The 9,427-nt window shown below is 34.4% G+C and overlaps 1 protein-coding gene across 1 annotated transcript; it reads left to right on the top strand.

The window, feature by feature from the left end:
• Positions 1 to 25: 25 nt before the first annotated feature.
• On the top strand, positions 26 to 3,589 carry LOC109109998 (acidic mammalian chitinase-like). The gene is made up of 12 exons (XM_019123039.2): positions 26 to 88; positions 245 to 308; positions 399 to 428; positions 561 to 765; positions 929 to 985; positions 1,188 to 1,353; positions 1,452 to 1,576; positions 1,664 to 1,787; positions 1,876 to 2,058; positions 2,820 to 2,936; positions 3,019 to 3,145; positions 3,231 to 3,589. Exons 2-12 carry the CDS (start codon positions 284 to 286, stop codon positions 3,437 to 3,439), a joined length of 1,368 nt encoding a protein of 455 aa, XP_018978584.1. The 5' UTR covers positions 26 to 88; positions 245 to 283; the 3' UTR covers positions 3,440 to 3,589.
• The last annotated feature ends 5,838 nt before the right edge of the window (positions 3,590 to 9,427 follow it).

Below are 9,427 nucleotides of genomic sequence, written 5' to 3'. Positions count from 1 at the left end.
CTGTACTTTGGAACTATTAATGATGTATAAGTATACATGATCATGAACAGGTTTTCACCAAACTGGTCATTCTGAGTGCAGCTGACAGGTAAAGAGAGCAGCTTCTCAGCTTCTGTTTCATTCACTTCTTTGTTACTAAAGTTTCTATGCACACATTCATTTTCATTTTTCAACCATTTCTATTATACAAAGGATTTGACTATGCTGGTGAATTTGCGAATACATTATTTGTATTGTTTTCCAGCTCTGTTTCTGAAGAATACTAGTTTGGACCAAGACCAAAATGACTAAATTAACACTTTTAGCAGGTATTTTTCAAATACATAATTTTTAAATATATTTATCTTTTATAAGTTATATTTTAATATTTATGCATAACCATGCTGTCCTTTCTGTAGCACTGGGCATCTTGCTTACAATGCAGATGGGTAAGTACCTTCAATAACTTTGCATTACCCTAAATATATATGTCAAATATATAGTCTATATTATAAATGCACCAACATTCCTAATAAATATTAAAAATATATATATGCAATATATGTGAATTTCTGATGTAGTGGCTTCTACAAAGCTGGTGTGCTACATGACCAACTGGTCCCAGTACAGACCCGGCAATGGAAAGTTCCTGCCAGAAGACATTGATCCGTTCCTTTGCACACATGTGATTTATGCTCTGGCAAGCATCAGCTATGATCATAAAATCACTACTGTTGAAGCGAATGACGAAGTGCTGTACAAGTCACTGAATGACCTGAAAAAAGTGTAAGTAAATGCTGTATCTATAGCAATACTGTCATCACATTGTGATAAACCTGTGATTAATTGCACAGTTTAAGTCAGACCTTTTTGGTAATGCACTTTTTTTTTCACATTGATTGAAAAATTTGACTCAATGATTTTCCTTATTACTTTATTTATTTTATAGAAATCCTGCATTGAAGACCTTGCTGTCTGTTGGAGGAACAGTCAATGGTGTCAGCCCGTAAGTGAAAAACAGCATCTGTAAAAAAATATATGACATAAGACTTCACACTATAATTGAAAAACATGCACAAAATAATTTTTAATACCAATACTTGTTTTAATAAACTCTCATGTTAAATTCCCTTGCTGCAAACACATTAAACAGGATTTACTGAATCATCTTACTTATGTACTGTATGTCTTTCTTTGCAATTTTGCAGATACATCAAAATGGTGTCGACTCCAGAGAACCGCAATACTTTCATCCGTTCCGCATTGCAGTTTCTGCGTCTCCATGAATTTGATGGTATGGACATTGACTGGCAGTACCCAGGTCAAAATGGAAGCCCACCAGAAGACAAGCAGAGGTTTACTATATTCCTGAAGGTTAGCAGACTAGAGGGTTAAAATCAAGCAAGTTTATTTCCGTTAAAACATGACTTTGGGTCTGATTGTGTTTCTATCGTATGAAAATTCTCTCTTAGGAACTGAGAGAAGCTGTTGAACAGGAGGCCATAGACACAAAGAAAACTCCTCTGATTGTCTCCTGCAAAGTTTCCGGCATCAAGTCCACTATTCAGCGTGCTTATGAGGTTGCTGAAATTTCAGAGTAAGTTTGCTATATTTTAATCAAGCTGCAGTAACATATGTGTGCCAATGAAAGTTTTTCACTTTCTCCTTCGTTCTATCATTATAGTCTGTTGGATATCTTGACCCTTTTGTCTTTTGACTACCATGGACACTGGGACCCCGTGACAGGGCACAACAGCCCCCTTTTCCGCAGCTCCTTGGACACTGGAAACATCATTCACCACAATATCGTAAGATGCAAAGCCTTAAATTCAAAATGCATCAATTCAAAGTGTCATTTGTAAGATCTTTTAGCACATTCTTGGCTCTCTTCCCCAGAACTCATCTGTGGATTTCTGGTTGGGCAGTGGAGCCCATGCTGACAAGCTGCTTCTCGGCTTCCCCACATACGGACGCACATTCTTGCTCTCCACTTCACAAACAGGTCTCGGGGCCCCAGCCAATGGCCCTGCTGACGCCGGCCCCTACACACGTGAAGCAGGCTTCTGGTCCTATTATGAGGTTTTAACACACTCTTTTTACATATGTTCTAAAACATGTGTTCTCAACTGGTTTTGCACTAAAAACTAGGTCATACATTACACATCAAAGCATGGAATTTGTATATTAAAGTATTATGTAATATTTGATACATAGTATTTCACGTTTATGTACAAATTATAGTTTACTACACATAATAGTACATTTCAAAACATCTATTCACACTGCATTATGTAAATCACTACTATGAAGGATCAATGTTTATTATGCAGTCGTGGCCAAAAGTATTGTCAGTGACATAAAGAAAAAAAAAGTTTTTAGATTATGTCACTGCCAGTACTTGTAGAAACTATGTGAATGAACACTACAACAGCTCAAGTAGCAAATTTTGCAAAACACAAAATTTGTCACTGGCAATACTTTTTGGCCACGACTGTATAACAGTAAGTGACTTTTTAATTACTGCGCCACTAGGTGGCGACAAATAACCATCTTTATGAGTGAATCATCATTCATTTAAACAATTCTTTTTAAAACACTGATTCATTCTGGCAAACAAGTCACTGAGTCATTTGCTCAACTGATTCATTCAGGAATACCATTACAGTTTGTTTTTAGAACTACTTTCATTGGAATAACAAATGGAACAATTGGATGATTTTGGATTCTAAATGTGTCTTTAAAATGTTATGTTCTCAAAAGCCAGTTATTTACCACACAAAACACACATAATCCATGTAAACTTCGGGTGGTGAAATTTGATGATTGTTTTTGGTTCTCAGATTTGCCCCATGGAATCAAGTGTCAGTGTTGAATGGATCGATGAGCAGAAGGTGCCCTATGCAGTTCAAGGAAGGGCTTGGGTCGGATTTGACAACCGTGAAAGTTTTACTGCTAAGGTAAATCTACTGCTGGTTTCCAGAATGCAACAAGATGTTTGACGAGCTTCCGACAAACCTTTCCTAATATTTGCTTTAACAGGTGCAGTGGCTTAACTCCTTAAACTTGGGAGGAGCATCAGTGTGGACCTTAGATTTAGACGATTTTGCTGGACGTTTTTGTTACAGTGGATCTTATCCTCTTGTCAACCATTTGCGAAACGCACTAGGTAAACGTGATTATAATGCAGAAAAAGACCATAAAATGTATTGTCTTCTTTTTTATGTATTCTGATGCTGAATCTCTATCCACAGGTTTCCCACCCAAGCCCACCACTACGCCACGTCCCACCACAACCGCTGACCCCATCACCACTTTCTGTGTTGGCAAACCAGACGGGCTATACCCTAACCATGCTGATGAAACCACTTACTTCCAGTGCTTCCGTGGAAACACATACCTGCATAAATGCCAGCCTGGCCTGGTCTTTGTTGATGATTGCAAATGTTGTGATTGGCCTTGAGTGCAAGTTCAAATCCACTCCTCCAGTTCAATACAGCTGTCCAGTCTCTTATTGTTGTGATTTATTACCTCTGCTTCCAAATTTCCAAGCTCAACATTTAAAAAAAATAATAAAGAAGTCACAGACATTTGTATTTTATGCAAAACAAAATGGAGTTGTGTCTTAGTAAAAAATATTTTTCCTCACATTTTGTTAATCAAAGCCACAACAGCATAATGTACTGTTCTGTACAGTCTAGTTTTCTCTTGTTGTGCAGCAAAACACTGTCCTCTCTTTTCATTAGATTTTTTAACCGCCTGGGGTCAGCAAAGGCACTGGCGGGAGCACTTTCATATTTTCCAGATGACAGAGAAAAGAACCTAAAATACTCATTTGATTGGACACATAAAAGTAATACATCACTTGAATCTGTAAAGGGGTCTACTGCTCATCATATCAGCAAAAGAAAACAAACAAGGTGCGCTCTCAGTCTTCACTGTCTCCACAAACTACTTTTAGAAATGCATCAATAAAATGAACTGAAACTCAGCAAATACTTTACATACAGACATGAGGAATATATCTATAGAAAGCTTGACATGTCTACTCTTAAATGAAGTAACTCTTGCTGAAAACAAATATTCTGTGATAAAGTAATCCCTATGAAACCAACGACATGTCCAGTCCAGACCAAGACGTGCAGAGAGAAATAACTCTGTCTGGGTGGGGCCTTCAAGTACAGGCGAGTGGGACAGAAATTATAAGCGGGAGCGCCTCAGATCGTGTTTTGTCTTATGGATTATTTTGAATGACGTTAAGCTTGATGTTGTCTGTATATATTATAAAAATAGCCTTGTAATTATAGGCTGATAACTCAAGACCACACAAGAACTTGGAATTGCATGTTTGTGTGCTTGAATATTGCTCTATATACACGACCCTCATACTTTCTTTATCAAGGGTTATCATGAATGTTAAGCTTCAGTTGAATTAACTGTTGCATTCAATGCTATAGAATGTTGGTCAAATTAAGTAATAACCATTTATCATTAAAAATAGGCCTACCTCTTATTAGTTTTAGTAAGAATGTAATCATTCTTATGTAATATTTTTGTAAACAACTGAACACTGTAAAAATCTTTAGTCTACCCCGACCCAGGTGCCACTCCACAATATATGTTTGATCATGCTCATTTCCCAAAATGGCTTAATTATTATAGAGATGATGAAAGTCAACAGTTATGTTGTTTCTAGACTATTTGGGATGATCACACCCTGAGCAAATGGTGACCAATTGTAGAATGGAATGGATGTGGGACACCAGGAACCACCTCAGACAAAGGGGTGTCAGAACTTAATTAACATACAGACCACAGCTGTAATGACAAGAGCAACTTCATTTACATTAATGGTAGTAAACTGGAAATGTATATAAAATGTCTGAGCTTAAGATGTTCTGGGTTCATTCCAATTCTGTTGAACCCAAGGTGTAACATGTACTTTGTCACTGCTATGCTGCAATAAACCATCAAGGAACATCTCTTACAGACTTCTGGAAAACATTTTCAACCACAAGTTCCTATATATGAGATATGTACAGCTCCATTTGAAATTAGAGCTACATACATGGAGCAAATCCTAACCCATAATGTAGTTTAGTAAACATTTTGGCACAAAAATTGGCTGTAAACTAATGAGGTTAGAAAAGGGAAATATTAATATGCAAATCATAACTACTATTAAAACTACTTATTGGACTAATATAAGCATAACATTATTTAAACTAAGTATAACCTTACTTTAGTTGACACCAATGCATTTTTGTGTTCACTTATGAAAAGGATGAAGCGAATGGATTAGCTGTTTGTTTAGTCTAGAGTTTAGACATAAATAGGCTACAATTGAAATAATTGTCTTAATTTGAAAACATTCTAAAGCACTGCAGCAGAATGCAACAGTTAAACAGTTTAGAATGTCAACAAGCAATCTGGGAGAAATTCAGAGTTCCACTCGCCTGTGCTTGATAGGAACTTTTCAGGAACTGAATATATTGTAACAACAGCGTGAGGATGGTTTTATGTTCTATAAACAATACTATATAAAAGTATTGTTTAGACGATATAAAAGTATCGTCTAAGAATGTTTAGACTAATAATTTCTGTGAAATACTCTGTCTGCAAATATCTGTTCAAACATAAAGATAAAGACTTTTATAATGTTACAAAAGATTTATATTTCAGATAAATGCTTCTCTTCTGAAGAAACCTGTAACAATAATAATAATAAATATTTTTGAGCAGCAAATCAGAATATTAGAATGCTTTCTGAAGGATCATGTGACACTGAAGACTGGAGTAATGATGCTAAAAATTCAGCTTCGAAATCACAGGAATAAATAATATTTTATACTATATTTAAATAGAAAACCGTTATTTTAAATAGTAAAAATATTTAAAATGTTACTGTTTTGCTGTACTTTGGATCAAATAAATCCAGGCTTGCAGGTGAGAAGAAGATCAATTTATTTAAAAATTACAAATCTTAATGTTTAAGAACTTTTGACTGGTAATGTAGCCTATACATAAAACTGTCTTTGTCCGATCATTGTGTTACTCACGTCCATTTGTTTTCTTCTATAGATTCTGCTGTCTCCCGTTATCCTGCGTTCCAGTTTCCTGACACTGTTTTGGATATTTTGGATATTGCACCCATGATGTCTTGACTCTTGTGTTGTTTATTTGTTTGTCTGTTCCTAATAAATGGTTTAACTGCACTTACAAGTGAATCTCAAGTTATTTTGTGTGATAGTTGAATATATTCTAAATAAACTACAAACAAAAAAAAAAAAAAATTATTTTGTCCTCACATTCTTTCATGTAACTCTTCCCTCTCAGTCACACACCTGACTGAATGGCTCATTATGCAGCTCATTATGTGGGCCTTTGTCTCCTCAGATGTGAATCACACTATTATTCATGATCATTCATGAATGAGTAAACAGGATCATTTTCACATTATTTTGAAGCAAAAACTCTAGACTACAAGATCCGGTTCTCAAAAGTCTTGTGAACAAATGTTCTGTATGAGTTTTATGGCCATATTCAAGTGATTTAAAAATTGTAGTTTTTCACTAACCACGCATAAACATTGTTTTCTCAAAAACACAATCCTGTATATTTTACATGCTGCTCACATTTTATTGTAGCCCAGTTTGTGCTGATTACAGTGTTATCAGACTTTAGCCATTAAGCAACTGAAAAAAGCACAAATGTCAGGGCATGTCAAAACTTCTTCAGGGGGCGTATTACAGAAAGATCCTAACTTTAAAATCTTATCTTATCTGTTTGGTAACCATGGTAATTTCAGTTAGGACCACATTAAGGACAAAAGCTATTACAGAACAGCATTTAAATGTTATCTTATCTTAACTAAGGGGGTATTACAACCTCCTAACATGAAAAAAACTAACTAGTCAGGACAATCCCACAGCTGTCCTAACTTCAGAATTATTTGAAAGCTAAATGGGGAAAAAAACACTTAAAATTGCGAAAATACAATGGTATTACATTTATCAATAATTAAAAAATTAAGAACGGAGATGTTTAATGGTAGAAAGACTCTTGGAGGACCCTGAAGATGTGTTACATTTTGATGACAAAACACTTATAAATAATTACAGACTGCTGCGCAACATGATATTTCAGTTAGCACAGGAACTGCAACCAGCATTACAGAGACCAACAAAGCGTCACGGAGCATTACCGGTTATAGTGCAAGTGACTAATGCCTTATGTTTTTTTTTTTTTTTTTTTTTTTTTGCAAAAGGCGATTTTCAAAGTGAAGTAGCTTCTAATATTTTGTTTACCTCATCACCAACTTGCGCAGTGTTGGTTTCTTGGTAACAGACCTGTGTGGATTGTCGAACTTGATAATGCAATTTAAGATTTCCTAACTAGAGATAAGATACGAATTTCTGAAAAATCCTAATTTAACATATCACATCTAAAATTAAGACCTAAGATAAGACACTTTCTGTAATATGTCCCCGGAGGCCCCCAAAACTCCCTCAGACCACAGGGGGTTAATAAAAACATTTACAGCACTTAATACCTCTCCCTTAAACTGATCAAATGAAATAAAAATGACTAGTTTTATTCAACTGTAAATTTCACACATAGTAAAGGATTCTTATAAACTTGACAGATATGAAGAAAAGAAATGCCATCATTAAACATCATATTATGTACACCACCCATCTACATACAGTATTCTCACTTAGTATAGTACCATCGACACCAAGAAATATAATGTAGGCAACAGTAAACAAAGTATCCTTCTCAAGTAGGCTATATAAGGTCCTGTTTTTCTGCTTGCCAGAGTAACTTGAAGAGTACACTTATATAAATACAAATTAGCTTTTCTGTTCTGACTGTTCTGATAATGTTATGCAAGCATAGGGACCTAGATATTTTTTATCTTATATTACAGCTGAGCTGATAAACTACCGGCAGATATCTGGGACACCTGATTTGGCACACGATTAGATCGTTTTTTTTTTTATTATTATTATTTATGTGTGGTGTACACAAATAGTTCTTAAACAAATACACTGTAAAAAGTGATAAGTTGACTTAAAAAAATTTAGGAAACCCATTACCTTAAAATAATTAAGTAAATAATAATAAATAAAAAAAAGTGAATAGTCAAGTTCACTTAACTTATTTTTTTAATTATTATTTACTTAATAATTACACTACTATTTTGAAAGTCTCTTATACGCTCACCAGGGCTGCATTTATTTAATCCAAAATACAGTCAAACAGTTATATCGAGAAATATTAGTTTTCATTTAAAAATGACTGTTTTTCTATTTTAAAATATAATTTATTCCTGTGATGGAAAAGATGAAATTTCAGATGCAATTACTCCAGTCCTTAAGGGGTTCTTTCATGAATAGAATGTTCAAAAGAACAGTAATTATTTTAATTTTGAAAAACACTATAAAAGTCCTTAGTGTGACTTTTGCAGCATATTATCTGTCTTCTTCTTTCTTCTTTTTCACACTGATATCATCACATGGCAATGTACCAGTGATAAGATATGAGCAATACAACGCCAATGTTCTCTTTTAACATCTGCGCAGCTTAGTTCTTATATTCTCTTTATTTATATTTTTTTATTTAATGATAAGATTGTACACAGTTTAATACATTCCTGAATGATGGCAAAATGAGGACAAATGTGGCATTGCTAAAGTTTATTGATAAGTGCAATTCAGCCATCTGTTTGGTTTTGGTTTCCAAAAGAGTGGGGGAATATTGTGCTAATTCTGAAGCGATAAGTTTAGGCACCACAGCACTTTATAGTGTGGTTCTGATAGCACAAAAATGTTATATAAGAAAATTATCTTTGTAAAGATAAATTACTTACATAAGCCTCTTTAAATAATATTGACCCCATAAAAGTTTGGTTTGCTGAAAACTGCATGTAAACCTTTTATTCAGACACCAAATTCAGCTATTAGTTAGGATAACTATTAATAGAAATAGGAATAGGATTACTATTGATAGAAATAATTATGCTTTGAAATAGCTTAACAGTAGGACAAACATGCAAGATGCAGAACTCTTTATACTAAAAGTCTCAGATGACCAATTATTTTCATTTATATTTATTGCACATTGTCCTTTCCTCTAGCTCATATTACATGATAAATCTTTTTATAATTACGTTTTTCAAATGTAAATGCATAACTGATGTCAGCTGAATTTTTTTTTAATATGTAGATGTTAATAGATCCCTTGCTAATTTCATATCAGTGTAACAAACATATTGGCACGTTGCACAGATTTTATTGCAGCAGGCCTAATTTTTCATCTTATCTATGATTTTAGCTCCACGCAATTTGTGCTGAAAAGGCCAAAGGTATTTTATTTGCACGTTATTGTCAATTAAGTCCATAGTTTACAAGAGATACCATATCTAACAGCATCTTAATAAATCATCCCA

This window comes from Cyprinus carpio, chromosome B11 (assembly GCF_018340385.1).
Source record: "Cyprinus carpio isolate SPL01 chromosome B11, ASM1834038v1, whole genome shotgun sequence".
Lineage (NCBI taxonomy): Eukaryota > Metazoa > Chordata > Actinopteri > Cypriniformes > Cyprinidae > Cyprinus > Cyprinus carpio.
Note: the sequence above shows the minus strand (reverse complement) of the source record. Positions and strands in the feature narration are given on the sequence as shown.